This window comes from Cervus canadensis, chromosome 18 (genome assembly GCF_019320065.1).
Source record: "Cervus canadensis isolate Bull #8, Minnesota chromosome 18, ASM1932006v1, whole genome shotgun sequence".
Lineage (NCBI taxonomy): Eukaryota > Metazoa > Chordata > Mammalia > Artiodactyla > Cervidae > Cervus > Cervus canadensis.
The window spans coordinates 21,750,550-21,767,684 of record NC_057403.1 but is presented as its reverse complement, the minus strand read 5'-3'; the positions used below and the strand labels follow the sequence as shown (position 1 = coordinate 21,767,684).

The 17,135-nt window shown below is 48.6% G+C and overlaps 1 protein-coding gene across 1 annotated transcript; it reads right to left on the bottom strand.

Annotated features, from left to right (window-relative positions):
• Nucleotides 1-13,223: 13,223 nt before the first annotated feature.
• On the bottom strand, nt 13,224-15,770 carry CLEC11A (C-type lectin domain containing 11A). The gene is made up of 4 exons (XM_043437642.1): nt 15,220-15,770; nt 14,804-14,993; nt 14,286-14,477; nt 13,224-13,912 (listed from the first exon to the last, which is right to left on the bottom strand). The coding sequence occupies exons 1-4, from the start codon at nt 15,364-15,366 to the stop codon at nt 13,467-13,469; spliced, it is 975 nt and encodes a 324-aa protein (XP_043293577.1). The 5' UTR covers nt 15,367-15,770; the 3' UTR covers nt 13,224-13,466.
• Between the last annotated feature and the right edge of the window lie 1,365 nt (nt 15,771-17,135).

Below are 17,135 nucleotides of genomic sequence, written 5' to 3'. Positions count from 1 at the left end.
ACCAAAGGAAGCAAGTGGGGAAAAAGCTATATTGGACTGAGAAAATGACCACAGACTGCAAAATATTAACAACAATGTACTGTTGGGTTTGTAGCATTAATATGCATAAAAATAATTTCACAGAAAGAGAAAAAGAGGAAATTGAGCTATATAGGAGTGACAATTCTCTATCTCACTGAAATGAACCTAGTACAAATCTGAACCTGCCGATGATCAATTTAAATGTATATGGTAAGCCCCAAGGCAACAAGTAAAAAAAAGAACAAGAAGAATACATAAAAAATTCTTACAGTTTAATAACAAAAAGACAAATGGCCCAATTAAAAGAAATTTTTTTTACTGTAGTATAGCTGATTTACGATGTTGTGCTAATTTACGCACAACAGCAAAGTGACTCAGTTATATACATATATACATTCCTTTTTAAAATATGATTTTCCATTATGATTTATCCCAGAAGACTGAATGTAGTTCCCTATGCTATACAGTAGGACTTCATTGTTTATCCATAATAGCCCAATTTTTTTTAATGGGAAAAGGATCTGAAAGACATTTCCCAAAGTAGATACACTGATGTCCAAAAGCACATGAAAATATTAACACATTGGTGTTGGTGTTTAGTCGCTAAGTCATGTCTCACTCTTTAGTGACTCCATGGACTGTAGCCCGCCAGTTTCCTCTGCCCATGGGATTTCCCAGGCAAGAATACTGAAGTGGGTTGCCAATTTCTTCCCCAGGGGATCTTCTCCAGGGATTGAACCTGTGTCTCCTGCGTTGCAGGGGGATTCTTTACCACTGAGCCGTCAGGTAACATCATTAGTCGTCAGATAAATGCAAATCAAAACCACAATGGGGACAGCACTTCACACCATTAGGATGGCTAAAGGAAAAGGTCAGTTAGTAACAAGGGTCGGCAAGGTTATGGAAAAGCTGAAGCACTCATACACTGATGGTTGGAATGTAAACTGTAAAGTGATGCAGCCATTGTAGAAAACAGTTTGGCAGTTCCTCAGACAGTTAAACATAGAGGGACCAGATGACCCAGCAATTCCCCTCCTAGGTACAGATCCTGAGAACCTGGGTGGTCCACTGGTAAAGAATCCACCTGCCATTGAGACAGAGTTTCAATCCCTGGGCTGAGAAGGTCCCCCGGAGAAGGGCATGGCAACCCACTCCAGTATCCTTGCCTGGGAAAGCCCGTGGACAGAGGAGCCTGGCGGGTTATGGTTCAGGGGGTCACACAAAAGTTGAACACGACTTCACAACTCAGAACAACAGGCATAGATCCAAGAGACATGAATACAAATGTTCACAGAAAATCTTGTAGATTTGTTATAGCAGTGTTATTTATAATAGCCTGAGAAAGGGAAGCAACCTAAATGTCCATCAAATGATGAATGAATAAACAAAATGTGATACGTCCATACAATCAAATGTCATTCAGCATAAAAAGGAATGAGGTACCGATAGACACCTCTACCTGGATGAACCTTGAAAACTTTACGCTAAGTGAAAAAAGTGAGTCACAAACAACCACATATTTATATGATTCCACTTACTCCTTGGAAGGAAAGTTATAACCAACCTAGATAGCATATTAAAAAGCAGAGACATTACTTTGCCAACAAAGGTCCGTCTAGTCAAGGCTATGCTTTTTCCAGTGGTCATGTATGAATGTGAGAGTTGGACTGTGAAGAAAGCTGAGTGCCGAAGAATTGATGCTTTTGAACTGTGGTGTTGGAGAAGACTCTTGAGAGTCCCTTGGACTGCAAGGAGATCCAACCAGTCCATCCTAAAGGAGATCATTCCTGGGTGTTCATTGGAAGGACTGACGGTGAAGCTGAAACTCCAATACTTTGGCCACCTCATGCAAAGAGTTGACTCATTGGAAAAGACCCTGATGCTGGGAGGGATTGGGGGCAGGAGGAGAAGGGGACAATAGAGGATGAGATGGCTGGATGGCATCACCAACTCGATGGACATGAGTTTGAGTAAACTCCGGGAGTTGGTGATGGACAGGGAGGCCTGGTGTGCTGTGATTCATGGGGTCGCAAAGAGTCAGACACGACTGAATGACTGAACTGAACTGAACTTATATATACGGAAATATCCCCAAATGCAAATCTGCAGAGATAGAAAATAAGTTAGTGGTTTCTTAGGGCTGGGAGAAGGCAGGGAGATAGGGAGGTGACTGCTGAATGGTATAGGGCTTCTTTTGGGAATGGTGAAAAATCTTCTAGTTCACTGTGGTGACGGTTGTGTATATCTCAATATACTAAGAACCATCGAATCGTACACTTTAATTGTGTGAACTGTATGATATGTGAATCTCAATTTTGTTGTTCAGTCGCTAAGTCTTGTCCCACTCTTTGCCACCCCATGGACTGCGGCACCCCAGGCTTCCCTGTCCTTCACTATCTCCTGCAGCCTACTCAGATTCATGTCCACTGAGCCGATGATGCTGTTTAACCGTCTCATCCTCTACCGCCCCCTTCTCCTTTTGCTTTCAACCTTTCCCAGCATCAGGATCTTTAGCTGTTAAAATAATCCAAGTAGAAATTTGCTTGCAATCGTATTAAATCTATAAATTACTTGTGAGGTATTGACATCAGTGTAATATTTAATCCCCTCAACCAAGAGCAAAGCATGTCTTTGCTTTTATTCAATTCATGTTGGGGCCCTTTATTGGAGTTTAAGTTGTCTCCAGAGAACCTTATGTCTTCTTATTTGTTAGTTCCTATGTGGCTTCTAGATTTCATTTCGACGGTGAATGGTATCTTTACACTGTATGTTTGTTTATTGTTGGTGTAAAGCAAAGGAATTGATTTTTGTAGGTTAACCTTGTAACTGGAGATTTTGCGATCTCTCTTATTATTTGTTCTCACCGTTTGTTCATTCCATTGGTCTTATTGGGTATATAATTATATCATGTTCAAATAATGACAGCTTTCTCTGTTCCCTTTTCGTCTTTATACCTCTACTTTCTTTTTGTCTACTTGAATATAAATTCATATACTTCATTACTTATTGGTTTATTCAAGTTCTTTATTTTGTATAATTTTTAGCATGTTACATTTTTCCTTTACTCACAGTTAGTCATGATCACTATTGTGTACCTTTCTGTGTCTCGGCCCTGGCCCATGTTATTCACTCTGACGGTCTCTGTTCTACCTGCAGCCTGCCTCCTATTTTGAAGTCTATTTATTCCTTCACTTTTGGCCGGGCCGGGTCTCTGTGACTGCTGTGGGCTGTGTCCGGCCGTGGCGCCTGGCGGCTGCTCTCTGCTACAATCTGCAGGCTCTTCCTTGCGGAGGCTTCTCCTTGTGCAGAGTGTAGGCTCTGGGGGCGTGGGCTTCACTAGTTGCAGGACCTGGGCTCCCTGCACCAGGGATCAAACCTGTGCCCCCTGCATCGGCAGGTGGATTCTTAACCACTGGGTTGCCAGGGAAGTCTTAGCCTATTTTTTTATTCCTATTTGGCTTTGCCAAAAGTCGATTTATCTTAGTAACTTTCAAAAATTAAACTTGTCCTTGGTTTTATTCATCTTCTTTTCTTCCCCCACTCATTTCATTGATTTTTGCCCATATTTTTTGTTTCTTTCTTTCTTTTTTTTTTTTTTTTGCATTTTCAGATGGTTTTTTAAAATTTTATTTATTTATTTTAATGGGAGGCTAATTACGTTACAATATTGTCATGGTTTTGCCATACATTGACATGACTCAGCCATGGGTGTACATGTGTTCCCCATCCTGAACCTCCCTCCCACGTCCCTCCCCATCACATCACTCAGGGTCATCCCAGTGCACCAGCCCTGAGCACCCTGTCTCATGCATCGAACCTGGACTGGTGATCTGTTTCACATATGATAATATAACTGTTTCAATGCTATTCTCTCAAATCATCCTGCCCTCGCATTCTCCCACAGAGTCCAAAAGTCTGTTCTTTAAGTCTGTGTCTCTTTTGCTGTCTCACATATAGGGTCATCATTACCATCATTCTAAATTCCATATATATGCGTTAATATACTGAATTGGTGTTTTTCTTTCTGACTTACTTCACTCTGTATAATAGGTTAATTTTTGCCCATTTTTTTTACATTTGAATAGAAAATTTATTATGTTCATTTTCCAAGTATTTTCTTTTTCTATCAGGGGAAAAACAAAGAAATCTTAAGGACAGTTGTCACTTGCTGCCAAATTGAGGGTAGTCTTTTACATTTGAATAGAAAATTTATTATGTTCATTTTCCAAGTATTTTCTTTTTCTATCAGGGGAAAAACAAAGAAATCTTAAGGACAGTTGTCACTTGCTGCCAAATTGAGGGTAGTCTTTCTCCGGTGGTTTAGTCGCTAAGTCATGTCTGACTCTTGCAACCCCATGGACTGTAGCCTGCCAGGCTCCTCTGTCCATGGGATTCTCCAGACAAGAATACTGGAGTGGGTTGCCATTTCTTTCTCCATGCCCATATTTTTAAAATCATTTCTTTTGGGCTTGTTTCTGTGGTTTTCATTCATGGCTTATTTATTTTCCCACTATTTGAGTTAGATGTTTAACCCGTTACAGAAAAATATATCTATTGAATAAAGTTTTTTTCTTTTTTTTCTTGAATAAAGTTTTTATCAAATGCTTTTTCTCCACCTGTAGAAATATATTTTCCTTATTCATGCTGTTTTTGACATTTTTGTATTAACACTGTGTCACCTGGGGACAGGGAAGGATTTTTTAAATGAACCCCCAAAAGTACCAAGCAAAAGCACTTGGAAATTTGACTGCACTAAGTTTAAGAACTTCTGAACAATAGACTACACTATCAAGAAATAAAAAGTACAAATCACAGATTTGCAATGCAAAGTGAAAGTGAAAGTTGCTCTGTCAAGATGTTAGCCTTGGGAAGATCCAATAGTTTAAAAAATCAATTGCCTTTCAGCAAAGAGAAATGTTGAATTGGGATAAGCCCAGCCAACAACAAAACACATGAAACTTTGTCGGTCTGTCAAAAAAAATCAATTCCATTGAGGCTTAATTTACATATAATAAAATTTCCCATTTTTAGCATATATTCATTTTTTTCTCTAAATATATGCATCCATGGGAAAATGAAACTGTTAGTCATTCTGTCGTGTCCCACTCTTTGCAACCCCATGGACTATAGCCCGCCAGTGTCCTCTGTCCACAGAATTCTGGAGTGGGTAGTCATTCCCTTCCCCAGGGGATCTTCCCAACCCAGGTATCAAACAGGAGCCTCCTGCATTGTAGGCGGATTCTTCACCATCTGAGCCACTAGGGAGGTTTTGCAGTGCAAAACTGGCAAAGGATTAGTATGCAGAATATATAAAGACTACTAATTAGTAAGAAGAAAACACCACAATAAAAAATTTTCCAAGTGTATTTAAATTTTTGTCTTCAGGTTTTACTAAGATATAATTGACATACAGTACTCCATAAGTTTAAGGTATACAGCGTAATGATTTGACTTATATACATCATGAAATGACTCCTACAATACATGTAGTGAACACCCATCATCTCGTATAGATACAGAATTAAAGAAACAGAGAAAAATTCCCTTGTGATGAGAACTCTGAGGATTTACTCTTTTAATAACTTATAAAATACACATCTATGTTAATTATATTTATCATGTTGTACTCTAAAACAGTTGTTGCTGTTTAGTCATTAAGTCACATCCAATTCTCTTGTGACCGCAAGGACTATAGCCTGCCAAGCTCCTCTGTCCCTGGGATTTCCCAGGCAAGAATACTGGAGCTTGTTGCCATTTCCTTCTCCAGGGGAACTTCCAGACCCAGAGATCGAACCTGCATCTCCTGAATTGGCAGGCGGATTCTTTACCACTGAGCCACCAGGGAATCTCCACTCTTGAATAGAGTGATGGGTTAATAGATGGTCTTTTTATGCCTCAATATTTACATATCTGTTCTTTTACATGTGTCAGATATTACAAAATAGCCAAAGAGATTGTTTTTAAGGCAGAGCTGGTGTTCCATTTCCTGTCACCTCCGTCCCCCGACTCCACCCCAGCTGTGGCTTCCTCCCCACAAGGCGGCCAAGAGTTGTCACTGCTCAGGGTCAGAAACCAAAGCCCGGTTGAACTTGGAATCTGTGGAGAGATCCAGAGCAGAAGGTTAACTTGCCTTCCCAAGGAGATTTCCAAAACCCATGCTCACAGTGCCGCCTGGCTCGGCTCACACAAACCACCCATGCTTTGAAAAGAAGCACTTTGCTCCTAGAAATGATGAGGCTGGCACTTTAGGAGGAGACGGGGGCTGGGGGCTGGGGCAGGAGAGAGGTTGTTCAAGTGATGACAGGGGGCTAGCCCAGGAAAAAACCTGAGGAAGCCAGGAAGGAGTCATGTTCACGGAGAACCACTGACAACAGAAAAGTAACTTAAAAGACACCATCCCATGTTTCACACACTTCTCTCAACTGGCCCTTAAAAGAAAGGATACACCTGACCTCACACAGTCTGATGGAGAACGTATAACCTGAATGTAATCATCATAAGGAAACATCAGGCAAATTCAAGTGAAGAACTTCTTTTTTTTTTTTTAAAGGGGGAGAGCTGTTCTTCCAAACTGTCAATATCATAAATATGGAAATGCAGATTCAAGGAGATGCAACAATTAAAGGCAATACAGGTAACGCCAGGCCGGTTCTTGAACTGCATGGGGAAAATGCTATGAAGGACAGCATCTGGGTCAGCTGACAAAACTGGTCAACCACCAGTAGATTAGACAAATATTATGTAAATATTACATTTACTGAGGTTGATTACGGCTGGGTTAGGTAAGGCAATATCTCTAATTCTGAAGAAATACACGGTGAGGTATTTAAGGATAAACGCCATGATGTGTGTAAATAACCCTTACACGCTTCAGAAAATATATGTATTTTGAAAAATGAAACCAGCTGGGACTAAAACTCTGCCGTCGGTGGACACAGATAAAGCCAGCTGCAAAGTTAACAGGTAACATCTCTCCCAGAGATCTCTCCCACCACGTAGCTGTCGTATCGTAACAACTCCCTTTGTGGGTTACTAGGGCTTCCCTGGTGGCTCAGTGGTAAAGAATCCACCTGCCAAGCAGGAGATGTGAGTTCGATCCCTGGGTGGGTAAGATCCCCTGGAGGAGGAAATGGCAACCCACTCCAGTATTCTTGCCTGGAGAATCCCATGGACAGAGGAGGAGGCTGGCAAGCTACAGTCCACGGGGTTGGGAAGAGTTGGACATGGCTGAGCAACTCAAACAAGAGTAGCAACAAAGGACTATTTGACTCACTGAGAACCTTAGTTCTCAAAAATCATAAGCTTTTGGAAACTCTGCTATTTGAAAGTATCTCCACAAGAATTAAACAGGAAATCCCCGGGTGGTCCAGTGGTTAGGACCTGGTGCTTTCACCAGGTGGCTGAGGTTGGATCCCTGGTTGGGGAGCTAGGATCCTGCAAACCGTGCTGCATGGCAAAAAGAAAAAAAAAAAAATTAAACATCCTACTCTTGCCTGGAAGATGTAAGTCAGTTTGACACAGACAAGAAGCCTCCATTTCCAGCCCTGACACAGAGCTTTAGATAGAGTTTCCAGACACAACATGCCACATTTGTCCTAACTTTGTAGTTTCCAAGGAAACAGGACCCTGAGACCACTTTGCAGTCCAGACCTGATGTTGACTCATTTATACAAACTTCTGCTTTGCTCCTGAGCTATTAATACACAGTTTCACTTAAATTTCCCTCAAATTCCTCAGTTCAGTTCAGTTGCTCTGTCACGTCCAACTCTTTGCAACCCCATGGACTGCAGCATGCCAGCCTTCCCTGTCCTGGAGCTTGTTCAAACCCATGTCCATTGAGTTGGTGACACCATCCAACCATTGATCCTCTGTCATCCCCTTCTCCTCCCACCTTCAATCTTTCCCAGCATCAGGGTCTTTTCAAATGAGTCAGCTCTTCGAATTAGGTGACCAAAGTACTGGAATTTCAGCTTCAGCATCAGTCTTTCCAATGAATATTCAGGACTGATTTCCTTTAGGATCGACTGGTTGGATCTCCTTGCAGTCCAAGGGACTCTCAAGAGTCTTCTCCAACACCACAGTTCAAAAGCATCAATTCTTTGGCACTCGGCCTTCTTTATGGTCCAATTCTCACATCCATACATGACTACTGGAAAAACCATAGCTTTGACTAGACAGACCTTTGTTGGCAACGTTATGTCTCTGCTTTTTAATATGCTGCGTAGGTTAGTCATAGCTTTTCTTTCAAGGAGCAAGCATCTTTTAATTTCATGGCTGCAGTCACCATCTGCAGTGATTTTGGAGCCCAAAAAACAAAGTCTCTCACTGCTTCCATTGTTTCCATCTATTTGCCATGAAGTGATGGGACAGATGCCATGATCTTAGTTTTCTGAATGCTGAGTTTTAAGCCAAATTCCTCTCCTCCCCCAAATACTATAGCTCAATCCCAGCTCCTTCTCTGGGATGTGGTCTCTTTCATTGCATGAATCCTTTACCATCTGAGCGACCAGGGAAGCCCAAGAATACTGGAGTGCATAGCCTATCCCTTCTCCAGGGGATCTTCGTGACCCAGGAATTGAACTGGGGTCTCCTGCATTGCAGGTAGATTCTTTACCAGCTGAGCTGGGGAAGCCCTTCTTTCATTGCAGCAAATTGGTAAACCTGACTTTGGTTTGTCCCTGGTGATCAGGTTAGGATGGAAGGATGAGTGGTGAGTGGATGGATGGATGGATGGATGGATAGATGGACAGAGTGAAAACAGAAAAGACCTCATTTAAAATGAATTCAGTAAACCCTGAAGAGCAAGCTCTCACACACATATCACACAGGGTAGCCTGTATGTGTGAGTGTGTGTTTTAGTCAGTCAGTCGTGTCCGACTCATTGTGATCCCATGGACTATAGCCCGCCTGGTAGCCTGCATAACCAGAGGGACAAAGAAAGATAAAAATTATTTTAACAAGGTCTATTTACATAAAATTCTTTGTGTAAAATTCTCTCAGTCACAGCTTCTTTTTTATTTATTCATGTGACTGTGCCAGTCTCAGTGGCAGCACACGGGATGCGCAATCTTCTTCGCAGCATGTGGGATCATTAGATGCGGCATGCAGGATCGAGTACCCCGACGAGGGATTGAACCCAGGCCCCCTGCATTGGGAGCAGCAGTCTTAGCCACTAGACCACCAGGTAAGTCCCTCAACTTCTTATTTACGATAATTAAGAATATTAGATTTTTCTTCCTGGGACAGGAGAGAGGACATATTTTCACATAAGAATTTCATCTCCTGATTTTAAGAAGAGGGAGGAGGGTCCCTCCTTGCCCTAGGAACAGTGCACTAACCCCTGTTTGCAGTCAACAAGAAACCACCATCATCCCAAACTCTTGTTCTTCTCCAGTGAACTTTTATTCAAAACAATCCTCCCAAATAGACGTAGAGAACAGATCTATGAACCTGGGGAGAGGGGAGGAGAGGGTGAGATGTATGGAGAAAGTAACACGGAAGCTTACATTACCGTATGTAAAACAGATAGCCAACAGGTGTCTGGCTCAGGAAACTCAAACAGGGGCCCTGTATCAACCTAGAGGGGTGGGATGGGGAGGGAGGTGGGAGGGAGGGTCAAGAGGGAGGGGATATATATATCCCTATGGCTGATGCATGTTGAGGTTTGACAGAAAACAACAAAATTCTATAAAGCAATTCTCTTTCAATTAAAAATAAACAAATAAGTAAAAACACAATCCTCCCCAGTTTTCTCCCGAACCCTAATAAAAGCTGACCAGTTCGTCGCCTCTTCAGACTTGTTCACCCCAGCTTTCTTGTTCCAAATTGCAATTCTTCTGTGATTCCCACATCAACTCATTTTGCCGGCAAAATAATTGGATATTTTATGTTTTCAGGTTGCAAACAGATTGATGATAAAGCTAAAGCAACGGGATGAACTGTTAACAATAAATATATCTGGGTAAATGGTGTATGCAAATACAAAATACTATTTGTGTTTGTGCAGATTATTTGTAAGTCTGAAACTATTTCCAAATAAAAAGCTTTGATTCTTTTAAAACAGGCTAAATTGGTTTGGACTAGAGTTTATCAGATCTTTAGCAGGCAAAGGAAGAATGTTTATGTTGAGTCTTATATTGTAATTCAATACAAACTCAAGAACTCGAATTTTGAGAACTGTTCTTTCCATTTTCTCTGCATTTTGATATTTTCTATGAATTGATTTCACTTTTTAAAGAATGGTAATGATACACCGGTGGAAATTCATCCGTATTTTGAAAAAACTCTCGCAGGAAAGATCTTAGCGCCCACTACTTTCTAAGCCTAATGACTGTTGCTGCTGCTGCGTCGCTTCAGTAATGTCCGACTCTGTGCGACCCCATAGACGGCAGCCCACCAGGCTCCGCCGTCCCTGGGATTCTCCAGGCAAGAACACTGGAGTGGGCTGCCATTTCCTTCTCTAATGCATGAGAGTGAAAAGTGAAAGTGAAGTCGCTCAGTCGTGTCCGACTCTCCGCGACCCCATGGACTGCAGCCTACCAGGCTCCTCTGCCCACGGGATTTTCCGGGCAAGAGTACTGGAGAGGGTTACCATTGCCTTCTCCGGAATGGAATGTTATGCTCTGCTAATTCGGGTTTTCCTACCCGTTGACTCGGGACCAGACTACATTTCCCAAACTACCTCGGGGCGAGGTCCAGTGGGTGGGGAGTCGGGATCTGAGCTCTGATTGGAGACTGGGCGTGGTCCTCTAGCCTGCAGGGGAACGTAGGCAATCTTCACATTGGAGGAGGGGAAGGAGCTTGCCAGAGGCTCTGCGAGAAGCGCCTGATGGCTTCTAGGAATGTGGTTCTGGGCAGGCCTGCCGGTCAGCCTGCTGGGATTTGTAGTCCCGTGTAGGCCTGGTTCCTTTTCCTCACGATGGGGTATCTCAGGTTTGCGCCCGTCCTCCACCACTTCTCTGGAATCCCTTAACTCATCAATCCCAACCACCTGCTGGGCCGTCTCTGGTCCGTGGCTCCAAGCTCTCAAACCGTAGATGCTCCACGGTGAGCCAGGGAGGTGGCATTGGCAGACTCTGGGCTCTTGAGAGGCCTGGGAGGGCTTCTTGGAGGAAGTGGCAGGGTTCCCCTATGCAGAGCGAATCAGCCCAGAATCAGCCCAGAGCGAAACATACAGGTTAGCTGATCTGATGCATAAATAGTCCTTGCAAATGCCCTCCACTCCCAACCTCCGCCGTCCCTGTGTACACAACTCTTCGTCTCTGGACTGGTATGACAGACACTGACCAAGCAATGGCACCTAGAGTGATGAAAGTTGTGATGAGGACAGCCCCTGATCCACTGGGAGCCCAGGAGAGGCACCTGACTGAGGCCTGCAGGACACCAAGGAGGAAGAGAAGCAGTTAGAAATTCATCTCAGGGTTCCCACCGTAGCTTCACACGGGCATCTTCCTTCATTCAAAGAACTGTCATGACCTGGGATGCTGGGGACAGGGAATTAGTTATACCAGTTCTGCCCCCACAGGAATCCCCCGTATGGCTGATTAGGGCTCGGTTCTGGAACACCTAAGGCAGCATCTAATACTGCTGGGAAGGGAAGCTAGGGGGGCGGTGACTCATTAGCCACTTCTTGGAAGGACATTTGCATATACAGAGACAGTGTCTGGAGAGAGCAAGCAGAGGTGAAGGTGAGGTTAAAATAGCCAACTGATGATCAGAGCCCCTGCTGCAAAGACCCCTCTGTGTCTGGCACTTTTCTAGAATGTAGATCTTTTTACCCCCATTGTACAGATGGGGACACTGAGGGACAGCAAAGTTATGTCTCACTCAAGTTACATAGTAGGTAAGTGGCCAAGGAAGGATTAGAACCTGAGCCATCTGGCTCCAGAATCTAGGCAGGTAACCACTGAACTGTCCCATCCACTGACTTCCCAGAATGTCAGGTCTGTGAGGGTGGAGCTCTCCCAGGTAACAGCAGATACTAATTGTCATCTGCCTCATCTGCCCTTTGATGTTCTATAAGACATCCCGCTGCCCTACTGCGACTTTGGGAAACAAGCTTAGAGGGAGATGAATTTGGGGCAAAGTCTTCAGTCTTCTGATGGAAGTCTTCCTGACCAGAAGCCACCCCTGCTTCTGTGACTCCTATGGGGGCGGTGGGGCTGGGAAATGACTCTTAAAGGGAGTGGGTGGCTTGTGCTCCCTCCCCCCACTTCTGGAGATGACACAGTGGCTCATTCCTCCCACTGGAGGAGCCAGTGGTGACACTTTAGGCAGGAGTTGCCATGGCTGACAAAGGGGAAGAGACACAGACGTAAGGACAGACAGGGTCACACTCCAATTCCTGGGCTCCATGATGGTATCAGGGTCAGAATACCATAATGCTGGTACCTGGGGAGACACTGGGTGGGTGTTTCCAAGAGCTCTTGCTCCAAAGAGTGCTGTCCAGAGTGCTGAGGCCCAAGCTGGGCCTGGATGTCCTCACTGCTCCAGGGGATTAAGGTATGAAAAATGGTGGGGGAAAAGAAAATGTAATGTGTGCCTTATGCACCACCATTTCCCAAATGCTCACTTTCCTGGGCTCATGTGAACATCCTAAGAGACATACAAGGTAGGGGTAATAGTGTCTGTGTTCAGATGAGGAAACTGAGGCTCATAGCAGGGAGGGATTAGCTCATGGCTTCAAAGTCAAGGAGTGGAGGGATCAGTTGAGAGGGAGCCTAAGCTTCCAGGCTGGGTATGTCCTTATGCTTGTGTCTAAACACAGGCCCTGGAGTTGGAGGAAGGGGAAGGGAGTAGGGCAGTGACTGACTTTACATGACATTATGGTACCATCTGATGAGTCAGGTTTGAGACCCACTTAAAAAAAAAAGAAAAAAAAATTAAACGGGAGTCTTTCCTGCAGGACTTGTCGGAGCCTTTAGCTCCTTTGTGCTTCCCAGATCTCTTTGATCAGGGCCAAGGCCAAGGCCTGGGACAATGACTGACAGGCTCTGGGTCCCAAAGACCTTGAGTAGGGGGCACGATGCGGGCGGAGGTGTCAGCAGCGTGTGCGCTCGTGTCCTCCAGACATCTGTGCGCAGGAGCAGATGACCGTGTGTACGTATGCACATGTATTCTCTATCACTCTGATCTCGGGCTCGAGTAATACCTGTAAGAGGGGGACAGGGCCTTGCCAAATAAAAGGCCAAAAGTGCCTCCACTGCCTGTTCAAGTGAGATTCCTCAGCGCTTTATTGGCGCGGAACCTAGCCTTGTGCCCGCTTCCAGGAAAGACTGGCAAGGAAGGGGTCCCGGCCCCGCAGGAGTCCCCCAAGGATCGGCCAGCCAGGGAAAACACATTTCCATCCGCGGGCAAGGAAGGAAGGAACGGTGTCTTTGCGGGGAGCACAACCCAGGCACAGGGCGGGTGGTGGGGCGCAGTGGAGAGGCGGGGAGCCGGCCCCGCTAATAGGGGAACTCGCAGACGTAGTAGAGGCGCCGATCGCAGTCGTGGTCCCACCAGGAGCCATCGTCCGAGGCCTGAGCCACGCAGTTCTCGAGCACGCCGCCATTGGGCTGGTTGGGGCTGAGCGGGTGCGGCGCGGCGCTGGGCCGGGCGCCGGGCTCCGGGCTGGGGGCGCGGTGCCAGGCGAAGAAGGATACGCGCTGGCCGTTCTCGAAGAGGTAGAGGCCCTCGGCGCGCCGGTCGTGCACACCCAGCCACACCGGCCAGTTGTAGGGGGCGAGCGCCGCGCGCAGGTAGCGGGTGAGCGTCTCCATCTGCCGACTGTCAGCTGGCTGAGCCAGGCTCCCGCCCCGCGCCACACACCGCGCCTGCGCCGCAGCCTGAGCCTCGAAGTCGCGCGAGAGCAGGAAGCACTTGTGGCCAAGACGCGCCCCCTTCAGGCAGCCTGCGGGTGGGGCGGGGCGGGGCCGAACGGAGGCGGGGTTAGGGCCTCGGAGGCGGGGAGAGGGCGGGGCCAGAGCCGCCAGGAGCCAGTGACAGAGCCTCCAGGGGGCGTGGCCATGCCGTGGGGCGGGATCGTAGGGGGCGTGGTGCGGCCGGAGCAGGGTCGGCTCACTAACATTGTGGGTAGCGTGCCCGTCCCCGCGTTCACCCTCCCCACCGGCAAGCACACCCCAAATCCTCCAGGGCCGCCCCCCCTCGCCCCTGACACCTAGGGTCCTCACGTCTCAGACACCCTTCGGGGCTCCCCTCTCACCACCGGTCCGCGGCCTGACCCGTATCGTCCCTCCTTCCCCGCCCGGCGGGATGCGACTCACCCTCTAAGCGGCCATGCTCGCGCTCGGCGCGGCTCTGCGCCTCCTGCAGGGCTTGCACGGCGTCGCGGGTGTCGCCCGCCACTTCCCTCAGCTGCCGCAGCCCCCGAGTAAGCTCGGCCACGCGGGTGTCCAGCGCGTGCAGACGGACGTGCACCTGGTGCAAGCCTGCGTCCAGGCCGGCCAGGCGACCCACTGCGGGTGGACAGGGCGCACGCTGGACGGGGACCCTGGGTGGGGGGGACCAGGGGACCGGAGGACCTGGGGGGGACCCGGGACCTACGGCTTCTAAGGCGGAGTTGGGGTGTGGGGTGGGGGCTCTCAAGACTTCTGGAAGGTAGGGGCCGGTGGCCACCCCGGTCTCTTGAGAGGCAAAGTCGGGGACCCGGAGCTCCTGGGTGTGATGGCTCCGAGCTGGGCGGTGGGCAACTGAAAAAGCCTGGGGCTTGGAAAGGACGGTTCTTTTTTGTGAAAATGACCACGGAGGCCAGGGGGGCAGGGCGGAGCTAAGGATTACTTACGGATATAAGTGATGGCGTCCTCCGGGGTGGGAGAGGGACTGGGGCTGACGTGGGGGGTCGGTGTGGGTTCCTCCTCGCCTTCCTCCCCCTGCCCGTCCTCCTCGGTTGCCCAGGCCCCCCTGCCTTCAGAGTTTCCCTCGGGATTTTGATCTCCCCTCCTAGCAGGCAGCCCCAGCGCTTCCTGTAAATGCTAAGGCAGGGAGGGTGATCAGGGCCAGGCTGGCAGCTACATCCTGACTCCCCAGACTCCCCTTTCCAGCTGTCAGCTGGCTGTCTGAACCCATCACCTTCATCCTTCTCCAAGCCTATCCCATCCCTTCCGTTGCCCATTTTTCTAACCCTGGAATACACCCCTCCCAAGCCCACAGTTGCCCTCCCGGGTCCCGCCAATAGCGTCCCAGCAGTCTCCAACTCACCTTCAGCATCAGGGCCTCCCTCTCCCGCTCCTCCTCCTGGGCGCCACCCCAGCCCCCCTCCCACTCCCTCTCAGCTCCCCGAGCCCCATGACTGAAGCCCAGTAGCTGGGGTACCACCAGCGCGCTGAGGAGCCAGGCGGCCCGCATCAGGCTGGGCTCGGAGCACCCAAGGTTGCAGAAGGGTGTGTCTCGGAGGAGAAGGATGTTTCTGGGGACCCGGAGTGTGTGCTGATCACCAGCCCCCTGGTCCGCGCCTCTCCCAGCTTCTCTTTGGTCCCTCTCCTCCCAACTCTTGTCTCGGTCCGTTGGTCTCTGCTCCTGTGTGTGTGTCTCTCCCCGCCTCTCTTGGCTCCCCGGAGGCCCTGCCTCTGTGGCCGGAAACCTCCAGCGTTCCAAAGCTTGGATCCCGCCTTGGGTCTCCACACACGCCCTCCTCTTCCCACTTTCCAGAGCTTGCTTCCGTCCTGTCCTGCTCTTCCCTTCTGCCTTGGCCAGAAGCTCCAGGAGGTCAGGAGGAGGATGGAGCCAGCTCCCCAAGGGATCCTGGGGGCTCAGCCTCTGCCCAGGAACCGCCTCAGGGAGTTGTCAGGGCTTGGCCCCGCTTCCCTTTCCTCTCCCTGGCCACGCCTCAGGTCAGGAGAGACCTCAAGGTCTTGCTAAGGTTGTTATTATCCTGTGTCCACTGTCGCCCACACACCCTGCGAAAGGAGGCTCTCACGGCATTCTAGAGCGCCTCCTGCCCCCCAGATCTCCCATCCTGCCCTCCGGGTCCTTGCCCCAGATCCAGATGAGTATCTGTGTCTGTCTGTGGGGATCCATGCAGAGAGCACACGTGTGGCTTGTGTGCAGCCCCCAGAAAGGTGGGGTTCATGGATCCATCTGCCACGCTTTCCTGGAAGCCTCCTGCAGTCTGGATCCTGGGTTGGGGTGACACAGGGGATTCCAGCTGTTCACAGACCCCGCAGACAGCCCCATCGGGGTGAGGGGCTGGGGCAGAGGGGAGGGTGGAGGTTGGGTGGGGTCCGAGAAGCTTTCTCCAGGAGGTGGAGTAAGCAGCTGCTGGGCTGGGTGCACAGAGAGCTCTGAGCATTGAGAGCTACTTCATCTCCCTCCTGGACCACTGCAGTCCTCTCCTCCTGCCTCTCCCCCTCCTTCCTCCCGAGCCCCTCCAATCCACGCAGCCTGCCGCAGCCAGAGCAATGCTTCCAAACCGTAAATCAGATCACATCACTCCCCACTCCCCTGCTCCCCCCCAGCTTCCCATCATGTGCGGGAGTGAAGCCAAACCCTGGCCTCAGCACAGGCCTGGCCTGCCCAGCCTGGGGGTGGGCAGGGAAGGGTGGATCCTTTGCACCTCTGCAAACTCATCACCCCTACTCCCTTCACCACCCCCCTCCAAGCTCCAGCCACACTGATCTCTTCACTACTTCCTGAATGCTAAGCTCCTTCCCGCTTCAGAGCTTTTGCACCAGCCTTTTCCTCCTTCTAGAAGGCTCTTCCCCCCAGCTCCTTCTCATCACTGAGGTCTCAGCTCAGAGAGGCCTTCCCCAGGTAGTTTATTCAAACACCCCCTTTTATGTTTTTGGTTGAATCAAGACCAACTTTGCCTTGTTGGCTTGTTTACGTGTTTGGTGTCTGTCTCTCGCCAATGAAGGCAGGTATCCCTGTTCATGGCCATATCCTCGGAGCTAGGACAGGGCCAACCCAGCGCATAGTAGGTACTCAATCAATTGAACAAGGAAAGGAGCCTTCCCTGGCAGCAGGGTCGCAGCTCAGCGAAAAGATTGAACCCTGCATAGTTGTGTTTAAGTGGAAACTCGAGTTTCCTGTGGCCCTGGGGGGTGGGGGTGGGTGGGGGCCTGGTGACCGGGGTAGAGGTGATGAGGGCAGTGGCAGAGAGGCTGCAGAGGCAGGAG